The sequence below is a fragment of the Rhipicephalus microplus genome, chromosome X (assembly GCF_043290135.1).
Source record: "Rhipicephalus microplus isolate Deutch F79 chromosome X, USDA_Rmic, whole genome shotgun sequence".
NCBI classification, from domain to species: Eukaryota; Metazoa; Arthropoda; class Arachnida; order Ixodida; family Ixodidae; genus Rhipicephalus; species Rhipicephalus microplus.
The window spans coordinates 318087506-318104853 of NC_134710.1; the positions used below are offsets into that span (position 1 = coordinate 318087506).

The 17348-nt window shown below is 45.7% G+C and overlaps 1 protein-coding gene across 11 annotated transcripts in view; it reads right to left on the reverse strand.

Moving 5' to 3' along the window:
* LOC119185246 (uncharacterized) overlaps nt 1-17348 on the reverse strand; it is a 312525-nt gene that overhangs the window by 155516 nt on the left and 139661 nt on the right. For all 11 annotated transcript variants that reach the window (XM_075879550.1, XM_075879553.1, XM_075879554.1 and 8 more), the window contains 2 exons: nt 6731-6824; nt 5248-5412 (listed from right to left, as the gene is read on the reverse strand). In XM_075879550.1, the coding sequence (XP_075735665.1) occupies nt 5248-5412; nt 6731-6824 (259 nt within the window). The remainder of the gene's footprint in view (nt 1-5247; nt 5413-6730; nt 6825-17348) is intronic.

Below are 17348 nucleotides of genomic sequence, written 5' to 3' on the forward strand. Positions count from 1 at the left end.
CTGCGTGAAAAGTGTTTGGCAGAACAGACCGGGAGCTTTGTTGGCCAAACATTCACTTTTAGTGTTGGATAGTTTCCGCGGCCACCTTACCGATAAGGTGAAGGAGCAGCTGCGCCGTGTCGGCACAGACATGGCCGTAATTCCAGGCGGCCTCAAAGGAATGTTGCAACCACTGGATGTGAGCATGAATCGACCGTTCAAAGTTGAATTCCGAAGACTCTACACGGAGTGGATGGCAACCGGCAACCATGAGCAGACACCGACCGGACGGCTGAAGAGGGCACCGCTTGCTACTGTTCTCGGTTGGGTATTGTCGGCGTGGAGCTCGGTGTCGACGGACATTGTGTCCCGAAGTTTTAAGGTCACTGGGATATCCAACAGCCTGGATGGCACCGAAGATGACTGTTTGTGGAATGATGGTGCTCTGCAACACACCATCTCGGACTCCGAGTTAAAGGACTCGTCGAGTGACGACAAATAAGTGCACACGCGGCATACTGCAATAAACGCTCTTCGTTCGCGAAGTGGTACGTTGTTTTTAGTTTACCAAAAAAAAGTTCCGTGTATGGGCCGCACCCTGAAAATTGGCCCTCATTTCCTGAAAAAAGATGTGCGGCCCTTACACGTGTTTATACGGTAACTAATGATGCTACAGAAAAAACCTTTACATTTTGAGAATCGGGAGAACAAACTAAGTAAGCATGCCAACTTTTGTCACATTTGGTTAAAAAATGAATGAGACAGCCCTAAGACCCATGTCCCCCCTTAAAAGCTGTGTTTCATTTACTTCGAACTTCGGGATACAGTGAACGGATGCCACGCGAGACTCGGGTTCGTTATAAGCGGGCTCGACTCTATTCGAATAAATACAGTACTGGTCCAATGCCTACCCAAATCTTGTTTGCCAGTTCTTAAACTGTGATGGTATGGCCCACCTTCAAAATTTTTCGCCACTCAATGACATTCTCATCATAGGTTTTTTGAGAGTCGGCATGAATGCACTTTGTGGTTTGCTGATGTGTGGCCACCTTTGACGATGTACCACTCGTTTATGAAAGAGGTGCTCGAAAGCCTGTTAAATCTGGCGAACAGTTTTCACAGGGTACACTCGAACCCAGAGAAGGGAAGCGGGTTAGGGGGAGACAGAAGGTTAGGTGGGCAGATGAGACTAAGAAATTTTCAGGTATAAATTTGCAGCAGCAAGCACAGGACCGGGTTAACTGGCGGAACATGGGAGAGGCCTTTGTCCTGCAGTGGACGTAATCAGGCTGATGATGATGATGACACTCAAACCTCGTCATAACGTTACGGGATATAACGAAATGATGGATATACTGAAGTACATGATATTATTCTTGAAAACTCCATTGAGAACCATGCATTTTAAACCTCGTTGTAACGACCTAAAATTAACCAGTAAACAGATATAAAAAACTAAAGTAGTCAATCAAATAGTCTATGGAAAAAAAAACGACCGTAGTGTGTAAAGTATAACGTTTTCTGCGAAGTTTGACGCTCGTTCGGAGCAGTTCTTCCAAAACTCCCGTGCCGACCTTACAGCCACACCCCTCACGGCCGAGAGAGCAGTCCTCACACAGCCAGTGGAGAGGATCGAGGAAGCACTCAGCGAGTGCCGTGGTGCAAAGCGATTTCCCTCTCACGACGGCAACAACTGCGTCTCTGCTGCTACCATGGCTGCTTACTCTGCACCAAGAAAGGAGGACTCTCCGCAACAGCATTTTTTTTCCCCTCTCTGCGCGTGAGGCCTTGAAAGGAGAAGGGTCTCTACGTGCAGAGACAAAAAAAAGAGAAGTGTGGAACAGGCGCGTCGCAGATTGGCGTTTGAGAGAGAGCAAACAATCCACCACAGTCTTTCCTTTTCTTCTTTTCTTTCTTCGCATGCAGCGTTAAGAGGTGCCGCCGCGGGATTCGGCATGGTGCTGAGAGAATTTTCGGTATGTTCGAGTTAACCGTCGCAAGTGCTTGCGCGTTCGAATTACAGGGTGCTTTTGCCCATTGGAATACACATAGCTTTGACGGGACCTCAGCGTGAGTTCGAATTACCCGAAAGTTCAAATTAATGAGATTCGACTGAGTTTATTTTTCATGTCACGCGTGGTCGCGCAGCGGTACCTTCGGCCGCAAGGCGGTTTCCTTCTTTGCATGCTTATAGGTGTGCGGCGCCCATCTTAGCATACATGGCCACAAACTGCTATAATCGATGTAACAAAATAATGGATATAACAAAATAATTGCTGCTCCCCTTCAACTTCGTGATAACGAGGTTTGAGTGTACTATCAAGCTTTTGGCAAAATTTGGTAGTTCATGCAATGCCATGATTTTACAACGTGCTGCAATTTGACAAGTGCTTATTATACATCTTCATACACGAGCTGGCTGTCCTGAAGTAACGCTTTCTTCAATGGGGGAAAAAAATCTATGCATGCGCATAAGATCACTTCCATATGTCAAAACAGGACATCTTCAATTCTTTTATGTGTGAAAGTTAGGGTTTATGTGTTTTATGTGTCCAAGTTTATGTGTTTATGTGTGAAAAACGAAGGTTTGATACTGTATGAACACACCTCAGACTATATGCTGCACTCAGCATAGCCTAGCATACCGACTAAACAAACATCACTTCCTCAACTACAGTCGAGCCCGCTTATAACGAACCTGAGCGTGACGCGGAATCCGTTCACTGTACCCCGAAGTTCTTAATAAATGAAACACAGCTTTTAAAAAGTTGCAAGAGAAAACACAAACTTTTTGTGCCCAAAAAGTCCGTGATGCACGTGCTTTAAAGAGCAGAAGAGATAAGGGCGGTCTCGAGTTCATTTAAAAATGGCGGGGTGCTCGTTCGCCGAGGCCCGTGGCATAAGATGCATGAGGCACAGACTCAAAAGTTTTGTCGTTCTCGCGATCCTTCTCGCAATCCGAGTTATCCAAATTGCTCTCGCCACAGACTTCATTCACAATGCCCCAATCCGTGCACACTTCCGCAGTGACAGCATCATCATTGACCGTAATTACATCATCGCAACAGATGTCCCACCCGCTCTTCCAGGTCAGAGTCTACGACGCGCTGCCACAAATCGCTGCCGCAGTTCGGAAGCTTCAGGCTCGGCATCAAGCCCGACGTGGACGAAGTCCGCCTCGCGAAAACTGTTTCGCGCGCATGTAGCAGTTACCGCCGCCCACGAAATATTCACCATCTCCACAGCTGAATACCAAGACGCCCGAAGCGGCAAGCTGGCTGCCAGGTGGTCAACAGCTATCAGCAAGCGCTCCGCAACGCGGCACCTAACGCGCGGATTACGCTCAAGCCAAGCGGTCACACTTTCTATGTTTGTTGAGTGGCAGGAAAAAGCGTGCAAGTCCTCCCGTCGGCTGTCATGACCACACACGCACACCAAGAACAAGCAAGACGCGCACATGCGACACACATGCCAAAACACGTGGAACAGCTCTGGGCCCGTTTCCAGTCACAAAACGAAACTAACTCGAGCCAGGGAAGCGGGCGTCACGGAGTGGTGGAGACGGGCGAAGGGGTTGTGATCAAAAGAGAAGAGCAGAATTGCGACAGAAGGGCAAGGAGTTGCGATAAAGAGAGGGGAGGATGCGGCGGGAGGGCGACCTTGAAAACCAAAACACGGAAAGGAGGCAGGTTGGGTAGCTTGCTTGAAAGGTCCGTTAAACTCGCACGTAAACAAAATTGACCCCGTATCTGCATGTAATCTGCAAATGTCATCGAAAGACGATCGTCTTGCGGGTGGAGTGAACAAGACATTTATTTGATGTTCTGCACAAGAAAATAGGTTAGTGGTATTCTGGAGGCGCTGCGTTAGAGTGCCTCGAGCGTGCAGCGGAGGCGAACGAGCGCATCAAGCCGCGTCACACGTGAAACATGAGCGCCTTCTGGCAGTTTTCTTCGAAAACAAAGCGCGTGGCTCTGAGACAGGTGTGCTCGCCCCTCTCAGAGGTGATAAGGTGTAGAACGTAAGGAGACGAGTAGGACCACCACAGTCTCGTTTTAGCAAATCGTTGGAAACACTCGCCGTTCCGTGCAGGCGCTGCATGGTCAGCGCAGCGCGATAAGCGCTATGGTCCTTAAAATTACCTATGTATGCCTTTTCTAGTAAAAGACGCACATGCAGAATACAAACGCGTTGTCATGGTGCCCCAGAAATGCACAATAATTGCTCTTTAATTGACAAACACACAAGCTTGAACACTCAGCCTTAAGCAACAATGGTGGGCGCTGCAAATGAGGTCGGCCGTTTCAAATGCCCGATGCCTTCAAGAGTGGACAAACAGACAAATGTACACACAAACAGACCAAAATTTTTGCGTCGAAGGTCCCCAAGAAAGACTATCGTCTTTAAAAGCAGTCAGGGCATGGAGGAAGGAAACAGCTTTCCGTGGGTTAGGGAGAGCGGCTACTAGAGGGTCGCGGAGGCAGGGTCGGCGTTTAGGGCCGTTCGTCGCCCTTCCCGCACAGCCGCAATGCACGTGCTGGGACACCTACCACACGCAAACGGGGGACAAATAATCCAATTGGCGACGCTGCGGAGGGTGAAAGAGCGTCGCCAATTGGCTTATTCGTCCCCCACTTGCATGCGGTAGGGGTCCCAGCACGTGCATTGCGGCTGTGCGGGAAGCGCGTGGAACGGCCCTTATTAATAACAATGTATGGGCACCTCCCCGACGCCTGATCGGCGGTCAAAATTGGTTTCCTGGGAAGTCGGCAGACCACCGACTCCGTTCGCTGTAACTGATCAGCGGCGCTCGGAGACATTCGTTGTAAGTGTGATTTTGTGCCATTGAACCAATGTATATTATCACGGTCACCCGATATTGTTCGTTTCAAGCGAAAGTTCGTTTTAAGTGGCGCCGTTATATCTGGGCTCGACTGTATACAAAAGTGGACTGGCAACATAGCAAGCGCATTGTGAGTGGTTTCTGTTTATTAATGTTGGTGGAAAATATGAGTTTCTCTCAATTTCACTGGATATTCTCTACAATAGTAAAGGCAGTTGTGCTGACACTTCCAATGTGTACCTTCACTAAAGAGTTGTTAATTGATTGACGATTGATATGTGGGATATAACGTCCAGAAACCACCATATGATTATGAGAGCTAAAGAGTTGTTCACACAATCCAATGTTTGTCCTCATCTTTTGTGGCTTGTGATCAAGAATGACGTAAGGAAAAAAAAACTTGTTTACAGTCAACACCAGCCCACCTCTCCCGCTTGACGTTCGAGGGTCGAGAAGTCTCCCCCTGCAGCAGCCATTTCTTGAAGCGGTGCTGTTGGCGCCTGTGCACTCATCTTATGCACTTCTCCAAGTTCATTTTTCAACTTTTCAATAGTCTGCCCATATTCGGCGTCTTTTTCTTCTAACTTTTTCTGGAAGATAAGCAAGGCAAATGTGTGACACAACTACGGTGCTAATGAAGATTGGAAGAAAATTGTGAATGACTATTCTACTGCAATGACTAGTCTCATTCACTATTAAACTCTCTAAATGGCAACACTTCTTTTTTCTCTAATCGGGACGAGAATTTTTGGATGAAGCCATTGCACACTCCCCCCCCCCATTTAAAATACTGCCATTTTATCACATAGCTATCACAGCCCCTAATGTTCTCGAAACACATTTTTTTTTAATTCTGAAAATGATACTTGATTGCACTTAGAATGTGATGCACAACCGCCATGATGTTTATCAGATCTCCAAGAGCAGAAGTATAGCCTCCAAGGTCGGTATTTGAACTTGATAGATAATGCCTATGACCTGTTTCAGAACTTGGTTAGCAATAGTAAGGAATTTGACATCCGAGTTTCTTGCAGAGAGCTATCACACATAAGAGCTCTGTTGCCCTGGTGTAGGCTCATCATGATCTGAAGTGTTTCCCACAGTGTGATCCTGCTCTCATTAACTTTAAAAGAAAGACAAGAGCGGCATTTTTGGATGACTGCTTTCGGAGGGGCCATAGCAGCCTCACGCTGTGACAACTCTGCTAATACAGCAGGCCAGAAATATCCCTTCCATTATGTTGGCATGTACAGTCATAATGTAAGAAAAAACATGGGCTTATCTGCCTGGTGTGAGCCAATATTCTCAATGATCGTAGCAGCAGTAAACTAAGAAGTTATGCCACTGCAGATGCCTGAAAAATGCTTTGTCCTGCAGACCACAGGTTGCAGCACAAACATGGTGGCGTGGTGAGCCATTATACCATAGTGAGCCATTATAAAGTTCTTTCTTTTTTGAGAAAGAATGGGCTAATGGTCACATCATGATGCGCCGACGCAGCGAAGAGCAAGCAACATGCTGGCCGCGTGTCACAACTGTATTGATAGCGAAGCACATCTTGTTTTCCACAGGTGCACGTTTCAATTTATCATGGCAGCATTTTCTCTTTTTTTTTCTTTTTCTCTTTTTTTTCTGTGGCAGCAGAGAGACCCGCCATTCCTGCATGTTTTAGACAAAAAATAAGACTAGGTATTGCGGGAAAACATAATTCTTGGAGCCGCAAGCTTTTTAGCCGGCACAGAAAATGATGAGCCCTCGTTACTCTAAATAATTGCAAGTTTCTTTGCCTTCCATCGTTTGTATCTTCTGTTCATTCGAAAATCAGCTTAATTCAAAGATTTCTCGTGGCCCCAGCGACTTTGAATTATTAGTAATAGTTATTTATTGATTACTTAATAAATACAATACCTGGTACTCTGCACTGAGCTTTTCATGCTGCAGGTCCAGCTGTTTTCTCAACTCCTTTGCCATGTCTTTGGCATTCTGCTTGATTTCATCCAACCTGCATAGAAATGGTAACAATTTTTTACTTTTACCAATATTAAAGTAATAAGCCCACAGACCTAATCAAAGGAAAGTTTAAACATAGAAAAAGTGGCACATCTAAGCACATGCTATTTATTTAGAACTAATTTGCATCTAAGCTATGCATTGCTGCTTGTCTGCCAATGAAAGCATTTTTCTTTAAACACATTCACCGTGCATTACATCCATCCATTGATGAAATTTTGGGCTTGAGGGCATGCACCTGCACTTGAATGCAGTGTCCTGCTGTGTTGCAGGACCACTTTAAACCTTTCAGGCCCAGTGATACCAACTGGAATCATCAATTTTGTAAGTCAGCAACTAGCTAGTAAAAATAAAGGGGTTGTTCTTCATCCTAAACTCATGCTTAACATTTCCTGTACATATTATGCTAACCTAGTACACAAAAGTCGGGTTACATGAAGAAATTACAGAAGCGGACACGCTGTTCCCGAAATACGCTAAGGCAGTTCTTTTTTCACTGAGAAGGCGGAGCAACTTGTTTCACGAGTTGGTTCATTCTTGCGGTAGCTTTTAGCGTGCTTTCTTTAGGCTTCCATCTCTCGTGTTTATTTCTCGCTAAAAGCTACCGTAAGGTGGAGCATTTATTATCATTTTGTGTCAAAAAATTTGAATTCTGTCTATTGACTATTTGCTATCACATCAAGATATTAAATAATTATTTGATCAATTAATTTGGCCTCTAATTACTTCACTGACAAAAGGTGAGCCCAAATTTTCATTTCATTGATTTTCTTTTTTTTTGGACTACCATTAAAATGTGCTCCTCAAAATTTGAAAACCACTCGTTCCCATTAAACAGAAATATTTTGGGCTTGCTGAACAAATTAGTTTATAGCTCCCTTTCGAGCACTCACAAAAGGAGGAAACTGCAGAATAAGAAGACAGCTGACTGTTAATCAAAATAGGGCATGAATAAACATGAAAGTAAGCAAAACACTATGAACCATCCCTCCGAAGAAAATCCTGATTGGGTACAAAGCAGCCGCGGTTCGCATGGCGTTGACCCGATTGAAACGGTGTTGACGTGGGTGCTGTTTACTCCAGTAAATGTTTGTTTGAAACGCAAAGACACAGGAGGTGGGACACGTTGACGACGCACTCGGCTTCCTTGGCTCGAGTCTTATCAATGTTACCAGCGCGCAGTCGGTATTCTCGAATGCGATCGGTGTTCTTCACTCACACCTCTTCGGTGTCGCTGGTCTTCCACTGCCGACGCTTGCATTCGGCTTCTCTGGCTCGCGCCTCCTCAGTGTTGACGTCGCCATTCGAGAACCCGATCGGCTTCGCTAACTTTTACAACGCTGGCAATAACCGGGAAAGATACACACACACTAGCGGAAAGCATGCCGTGACAACGTCTTGCTCGTCGGCTTGATCGCGCTGTCCACATTGTACACGCAACGAGAATTTCGAGGCACGCGTGCAACGTCCGCACGCGCCGGCTCGCCGCTTGATTTAGCCGGCAGATGGAAAGAGGTGGCGCAGGTGAGATGATGCCTAAGTGAGGAGTGGACTCAAGCGTTTCAAGCGGTGGAGAGAGTAAAGCGAGAGAGAGACCACATGTGGCAAGCGCGCCGCAGGCGAAGCAGAGAGGTCACCACGCACTGCTAGGAGGGCGTGAGTTACTTGGTACCATTCCAACAACTTCAGTGAGGGGAGCGGTGCAGACGGAGGGACACCGTTACAAAGGCGAGTCGCCTCGCCACCGGGGTCTAGTGGCTACGGTACTCGGCTGCTGATCCGCAGGTCGCGGGATCGAATCCCGGCGGCGGCAACTGCATTTCCAATGGAGGGGGAAATGTAGGCCCGTGTGCTCAGATTTGGGTGCACGTTGAAGAGCCCCAGGTCGTCGAAATTTCCGAAGCCCTCCACTATGGCGTCTCTCATAATCATATGGTGGTTTTGGGATGTTAAACCCCACATATCAATCAAATCAAACACAGGGGAGTCAAAGAGCTGCTTCACATCTAAAACGAAAACTGCCATACTCAAGACTGCAAATTGAGGACAAACAGGAGACTCTCAATAATTTGCACTCGGGAGAACTCATGCGTTGTTTGAATTATTAGAAGTCTTCATAAATATTACTCAGGCCAACATAATAACTTGTGTTGTATTGTAAGACAGCTCCAAATGATTGTGAGTAAATGTGTGCATGTGTCATATAATATATACCGTCAAACCCACCTAAACACCAGTTTGAACAGTATATCATTTATAACAATGAGATGTTGCTGCACAGTCAACTTCCTGTATGTTTTCTGTGGGGAAATAACTCGCTTACAGCAATGCCTCATGCGACATTATCAATTAAATAATGAATTAAGGCTGGTGGGTGTCCCTGCCAAAAGTTAATGAAACATAAAATCTTTGAAAATAAAAAAAGAAAAAGAAAAATTCAAGCTGCTGAACATCTGCCCACAACCAAAATGTACTCCAGTGCGTGCCCTTTGAATTCGCAATATGCTTCACCGTACAGTTTGTGACTTCGCAACAAAGCTGACTCTCGAAATCTGCTATGATGTGGAAGCTTCGGTGGTGGCGTCTGTTAAAACATACAGTTCCAGTGAAAAGTTCAGACTTGCACATCCGAATTTTTAAACATGTTAGAAAAATTGGTACCTTTGTCATCTTTTTATAGATGTTTGTTGGAATATCCAATTTAATATCAGAGACCACCTTTGTAAGACATCTGGGTGCCACCATCTTGAGCTGTTAAACCAATGTTTACTTGTTTTTGCTATATTGATGCGTTAAGGCTACGAAACATCGTATGCATGCATCCAACTGTTTTCATGCGTATGCATCTACCATAACACTTAGCTTGCTTGCTGAAACACAAAGGTTAACAGACCAATATGGCAGTACTTGACCCCATCCATAAAACCGTCTAGTTTCTTCACAATAGCCTGCCATCCCCTTATTTTTTGTGTGAAACTCTTTTACAGAAATTATCGGTTATAAAAATAAAATTTTTGTCACACTTGACTATTGCTATATGTGGGTTAAACTCTATTGGTATTGATTATGTAAAACTGCATTTCTAATTGATGATGACGATGATGATACATGGTGTTTCTTGGCGTAAAGGCCGTATGATAGCCAAGGAGCCGCAGTATATCAGACAAAAGGTGTGGGCAATGGGTATGTTTAATGACTGTATAGGGGCCTAAAAATCCTCGCGCTAAAGACGAGTAAAACATGAAGGTATTAAAACTATGAGAGTGACATGACGTGTAGCGTGAAAATGAGCGGCTAGCGGTTCTAATCATAAAGTTTTGGAGAGATGACGGAGCACGAATGTGTCTGTAACGTCCTTGTTTCTAAAGGCCACGAGACAGTTGCTTTGTAGTGTATGTATCTAGTTGATTGATTTCTGGGGTTTAACGTCCCAAAACCACTATATGATTATGAGAGACGCCGTAGTGGAGGGCTCCAGACATTTTGACCACCTGGGGTTCTTTAACGTGTACCCAAATCTGAGTACACGGGCCTACAACGTTTCCGCCTCCATCGGAAATGCAGCCGCCACAGCCGGGATTTGATTGTATGTATCTAGTGCAGCGACGACCTCTCTTCAGAAGTCGAGCTGCAGATTAGCAGGGTAGATCACATAAAGTTACGGACATCTTTCAAAAACACAAGCAATGACTGATGTTTGAAAAGCAAATCCCTACCGATGAACATCGATGGATGAAGTGGCATTTGCTCTCAGTAGGGTGATTAAAAGTGCTTTTTTCTTAAAGCCTGTAATTCCTAGCATTGTATCAAATTGTGGATAATGGTGAGTGGATCACCACACTTCTCGCACAAAGGTGTATCACCACCAGACAAAAAATACGAATGTGTACTGTGTGTGTCCTAATCTTAGCCTTGAAAGTTTTAAGTCTGTGTGGCGTGACTTCGATACTGGCGGCCAGTTCCCAAGATGTCGCTTGATAACACGTAGTTTGTTTTCTGTTTAGCCATCTCATGTGCTTTGCGAACGTGCTCTGAGGTGTCGTTTGAGGAAAGGTTTTAGGTCAAGTGCGGGAATGTCTATTGTAAAGGGTCGGAAGGAAGAATTTGCCGATGGCATCCCACTGCTGCCACCAGTTGTTGCGATTGGGGGTCTACCCGGTCTCTTGTGGTAGCGTGGTGTAACCGGGTGGAGGAAACGAACGCTGACAAGAAGAGGATACAAAAACAAACAGGTTTATGGCCTTATTTACACGTATTTACAGCAAAGAAGGGTTAGTGGTTTAACAAACCACCAGCGTGGTGATTGAACCGTTACATGGTTCAGAGCGACGTCCAGCACTCTGCGGCGTCCTTTTAAGCCCTGTCGGGTTTCTGCTCTTTGAGTGGAACACCAATCACACACACACATCAGGTGAGGGGGACGAGCATGCACAGTGCACGTGAGTGTCTAATATTGAGTCGTGATCACTGCACTGCAAGGTGGCTCCAGCGGGGTTCCTCGTCGTGTGTGCGCCGCTAGTCGAGAGGTACCAAGCTCCTGACAGCATACATCAAAGGGTCCGCGGATTTGTTCGTTTAATTAGCGGGGCGATTTGTGGCGGCCGCCACGGTCTCTACCAAGGAAGATGCTGTCTTTGTTGTCCTCTCTCGAACGGTTAACGGTGTCGTGGCGACACGACGTCTCACCTTCGGGTTAGCAGGGACAATGCCTGGCGGGCATAGGCGGCGCGCCGGTCGGCTACGGAATTGAGGATTAAAAAAGCGCCGCTCCCCTGTCAGCTCTGGCGCCAGTCACAACAGCTTCCCCATCGCCAGATGAGTCGCCGAGGCCATCAGTCACCGCTGCTGCTCGAAGAGCCGACGAAAGGGTCCGTAGTTGAAAGTCAGGAACTCGCCTTTGCTTGCCACATGGTCTGGGTAATTGCCGAAATCTTCAACAGCGTCTGGCAGACTCGGCGCAGAACGGATTGAGAGGCTCCCCAGTAGACTAGCTTACGCACAATGGCGTCTGCCCAGACGAATCGCCGGGCCAAACGTAACACTATACATGTATTGGTAGTGTTTTTGTGGACGGACCCAGTTGGTCGGCCAACACATTACTTTAGATCTCGCGATACCCTGGCGCCCAGCATACTATGACATGTTGTTTGAGTGCATAGACTGTGCATAATAATGAGTAAAGCGAAACAAGAATGCGGGTTTTTGTGTTTTTTTAAAGTTTTCGGAGTTTTTACCACAATTAGTGAATCTGTGTGAACTACTGCCTTTGGTAGTTTTGATTGCTTGATGTGTAAAAGCAGCAAGTATTGCTTAAGCGTCTGCGGTAAAAATGCTTTAATGAGAATGTTAGTAAGCTGGCTTCTGGAAAAGATGGGCCAACAGCTGCGTATGATAGAGAACTGTTAGACTTTGAGGCATCTGTAAAAGTCAGGACAATTGTATTTGTGTTGAAGCTCCAGGAAGTACATGCAGATGTGTGTTACAGGTTCGTGTTTTGTAACTTCCATGAAGGGCATATCGCATTCTATGAGCTGCCATTGCCACGGTGGCAGAAGCGCGCCAGGAGCCATCAGACACTGATCAAGTGGCACTCCCGTTTCCTCAGCGAGGCTACTCACACGAAGCGAGAAGGGCTGTCGAACTGAAGGACGGTTATCAAATAGTGTGGAACTGAATAAGTCATTGATTGTGGAGCATGAGGAGTGTTTTTTATCACCATTCACCTTGAGGTAATACACAATGAACTTTTAGGCTCTCTACAGCTGCAGTGACCACTCGTTGGACTCTAGGTACACGCGTTCTATGAGACTAGCGCGAAAAGCATCCATGGAATGACGGAAGCCCAAATGATAAACCAGACAAGCATTTTTAAAGCACTTGTTGTCGCTGTCTGATAGATTATTGCCCCGTAATCTAGGCGCATGTGTATAAGACTTTTATAAAGATTTATCAGGTATTTTCTATCCCTGTCCCATGATGTTCGCGACAAAACCTTTAGTATATTCATAGCTTTCAGGCACTTGTTTTTGAGCTTTTTCATGTGAAGTACGAATGTTATTTCATGTCTAAAATTATGGCTAAAAATTTGTGTTCACTTCCCACAGCCAATCGCTGTCCGTGCAAGTGAATGATCGGATCGGGGTGCAGACCTCTCTTTCTTGTAAATAAAATGCAGGTACTTTTCTGCGGGTTAAGGGTGAATCCATTCTCGTCAGCCCAATTGGTAACTTTATTCAAACCGAGTTGAAGCTGTTGCTTGGACAATGCGAGATTGCAGGATTTAAAACCGATCTGCACGTCGTGAACATATGTACAATAAAACATATTGCCTGGAATGTAGGAATGCAATGTATTCATTTTTATAACGAAAAGTGTGCAGCTCAACCGATACCTTGCGGCACTCTAGTCTCCTGGACAAATGTTCGCGACAAAACGTTTCCTACCCGGACACGAGAAGTACGGTTGGATAAATAGCTTTCGATTATGGTCAGCATGTTACCTCGAACACCTAAATGTGAGAGGTATCGCGGTATGCCAAAGCGCCATGTGGTGTCATATGCCTTTTTCATATCTAAGAATACTGAAAGAAAAACGTGTTTATGAACAAAAGCATCGGGTATTTATGCTTCGATACGTAACAGATCGTCAGTGGTGGATCTACCCATGCGAAATCCACACACAGCAGGTTGTTGTTTTCAGAAAATGTAGTGTGGTTAATCATCTTCTCAAAAAGCTTACACAAACAACTTATTAGAGCGATCAGCCTGTAACTCGCAAAAGAAGACGGATCCTTGCAGCGTTTTAAAATTGGAATTACAATGGCCTCTTTTCAAGAAGCAGGAATCTCACTGGAAGAGCATATGGCTATTACACAGGGAGAGTAATGTTTTGCGAGTTTTGGGAGGCAAGTTTTTCAACATATCGTGAACCACGCGATCAGAACCAGAGGCCGAATCACTGCAGCAGCCCAGCCATGCATGTACCTCAGCCAAGCTAAAAGGCTGGCTGCAAGCCTCATATTTTGTGCATTTGCATTCAAGTTTCTGCTTTTCAATTCTTGTTTTGTATCTTTGGAAGGCTTCACTGTCGAGTGACCAGCTAGAAACCTGTTCGAAATGAGCACCGAGAGAGTTCGCTTGGTCATCAAGAGTGTTTACGAGAAGGAGTGAGCGTACTTGTCTTCCTGCTAACCTACTAACCATGTTCCAGAGTTCAGCCTGCTAATGTATATGAATTGATGCCTGATAAAAACTTGTGCCAACATTCCCGTTTGGCCTGTCGGCACGTTCTTCTGCCTTGGGACTTAATGTTGTTTAGAATTAGTAAAATTTTCCGTTGTGGGTGAGTCCTGAAGCAGCTTCCATGCTTTATTTCGCTTTGTACGTGCATTTTGACATTAACTGTTCCACCAAGGTATGCGTCGCTTAGCAGATTGTCCAGTTTGGGGGATACACTTTGTTGCAGCATCAATAAAAAGAGCTGCAAAGAAGACTACAGTGGCATCTATGCTCAGTCCACACATATATATCGACCAATTTAAGCGAGTAGCTAGTCAGAACCGTTCGCAGTCGGCCTTGTCTCTTTGCCATCTCGGAACTTGTGGAAGACCTTTGTCTATCAATGAGCTCAGTATTATTGGAAAGTAGTCACTTTTGAAAGGATTGTTAATCACTTTCCATTGGAGCAGCTGTAAAAGCGATGGAGACGTAATGCTGAAATCTATTGATAAATAGGTTTTGTTGGCAAGACTTAAGTATGTTGGCTCTTTGCTAAACAGACACGCACCAGAAGAAAATAGAAACTGTTCGATAAGGCGACCTCGTGCATATAGGCGAGGATCACCCCATAGATCATTGCGTGCCTTCAGGTGCCCAAGGACCAGACAAGGTTCTGGCAGTTCGTCTATTAAAGAGCGGAATTCATGTTTTTCAAGATGGTGGTGTGAAAGTATATAGAGAGCAGATGATGACAAGTCTATTGAAAAGAACAGCTCGAACAGCCACTACCTCAAAGGACGTTTGGAGTCGTAAGTGTGTACATGCTACTCCTTGGTTAACTATAATGGCCGCGCCACCGGATGACATGATCGTATCATTGTGGTGCTTTCTGAATATTACATAACGACGTAGAAAATTGGTGTTGTAGGACTTTAGGTCTGTCTCTTGTACACACAGCCTTTTCGATGAATGTTTGTGTAGGAGTTGTTGGACCTCACCGAGGTTTCTAAAAAGTCCTCCGACGTTCCACTGTATGATTTGTGTATTCATATTAGGTGTAAATTAGTGCTGTGTGTAGGAAAAGAGCTAGTGACTTAAGTCCGGGAGCCCTTGTTGGGCCCCGTGATGAGGGTTTTTTACTTTTTGGCGTGCTCTTACAAGCTGTGCCTATCCTTCGGCGTCTGGGACACCGATGGACTTGCTGTTGTGTCTATCACTTCGGACGAAGTGCTGGACGTCCACTCACGGTTGACGCATATGGCAGCGGGAGGTTTAGGGCTTTCTCTCAGAACAGCTGTGGCTGCAGATCCAGGGGCCTGCGAGCCTTTTGGCTGCAGAGCAGACCTGCTGCTGCTTCTGAAGGGGTGGATGGCGCTACCGCTTGTCATTCTGTGGCGAACGTGCGAACTCTGCGGACTTTGGTGGTACTGTCCCCTTGCATACCATTTCCGCAAGCGATAGACCCTACGCAATATAGAGACGTTTGCGCGCCTCTCTAAAGGAGATGTTTTCATTGACCTTGAGGGCGATTATTTCCCTTTCGTGTTTTCACGCAGGACAAGCACGGGAATATGCTGGATGCCCACCATTGCAGTTTGCGCAGTGGGGAGTTTTCACACAGTTGTATGAAGCGTGGTCATTTGAGCTACACTTGGCACAGGTTTGACGGCCACTGCAGCTGTGAGAGCCATTGCCGAAATGCTGGGACTTAAAGCAACACCGTGGATTCAGGATGTATGGTCATACCATTAGCTTTAGGTAGCCTGTTTCAAGATATTCAGTTAGGGTGCTTGTGGAGAAGGTTACAATCAAGTGTTTTGTGGGTATTTATTTGTGTCACGTCGTAGTTCGATTCACTGCACATAAGGCACACGATGTTCATTTCAGCCCTCAAGGAGCTCGTTTCCAGTCAAATTAAGAAGGTCTTGGTCAGACGCTAGACCTTGGGAGCTGCTCAGAGATCGATGTGGTGTTATTGAGACAGGGGTGCTTCGAAACGAGACAAGTTTTGAGAGGTTTTCATACTGGTTCTTGCTTTGCACTCCAAAGAGCAGGTCCCCACTAGCCATACGAGTAGCCTTATAACCTTGCCCGAGTGTATTTGTGAGGGTTTTTGACACAATAAAAGAGAGATCGTGGATGACGTGGAATCAGATTCAGAAAAAAGTTTAAACTCTCATTGGTGCATCTCCTCTTTGTGAGGGGACGATCATTCAGTTGAGGAAACGAACTCGAGGCCATAAGGCATAAATATTTTTGGCAGCCTTGCCAGCTGCCCACCACGGAGCCCAACATAGGAGCGCAACAGTACTTATTCGATAATACACGCCAACGCCAGCTCTAAACAGCCACTATAGCCAAATATAATGTGCCCAAGAGAGGGCACACACACAAGGTTAAACCTCACCGCCAGAAAAAAATGGAAGTAAGCGGAAGGTATAAGATGACAGGACAGATAAAAAGTGAGAAAAGACGAAGATGTAGGGAGAGAGAGAGATAGCAAAAGGCGACTGCCGATTTTCCCTGGGTGGGTCCGCCCAGGGGTGTCGTCTACGTGAAGCTGGGGCCAAAGGCGTTTGTTGCCTCTGCCGGAGGGAGGGGCCTTAGAGGTTCAATCAGCCGGCATCAGCTTAACCCCCAGGATCCCCTTTTCCCCGGACATGGCTAGGTGTAAGAAGGAGTCCAATCCCCCCCCCCCCTCCTTGTTAGCTCGGGTCTGAGGTGTCGCTAACACCTTACACCTGCTTACACAAACCCCCCTGCGGGCTGAGTTTCTTATTAAGGAGCAAAATATGCTGCATCTCGTGACAGCAGTAGCCCCTTCTGAATCTTGGAACACATTTCTGCACGGCTGCAGTATACTGAGGCAAAAGTGACTAAGCAACAACACAAGGCACGCGATAGAGCAAGGCTAAGTAATATTTTTTTTCTCCTTAGTCAACAAGCCATTGTAGGCTGACAAATGAATGGCTTTACTTGTGATTGTTAGTGGTGTAAGAAATCCAAATGCTCAGCCAGAACCAACAAAGGCAGCAGGTATTTTAAGGCATGCACAGCCAAAAATTGTGAATTCACCAAATTTATGCAATGGAGAAGTTTGTATTAGATGCCTTTAAAATGAATCTAAAATGCACAGGTCCAACCAAAAACAAAAAATTTTTCTGAATTATTCAAAAGTCTGAATTATCGTGAGTGCTATATTAAGAGGTACCATACAAAGATGGGAATAGTCTGTTTCTGTTGCAGTAAAGATGCTTAGTGAGATTATATTAAGCAAACAATGCTGTCAAGCTATTTCT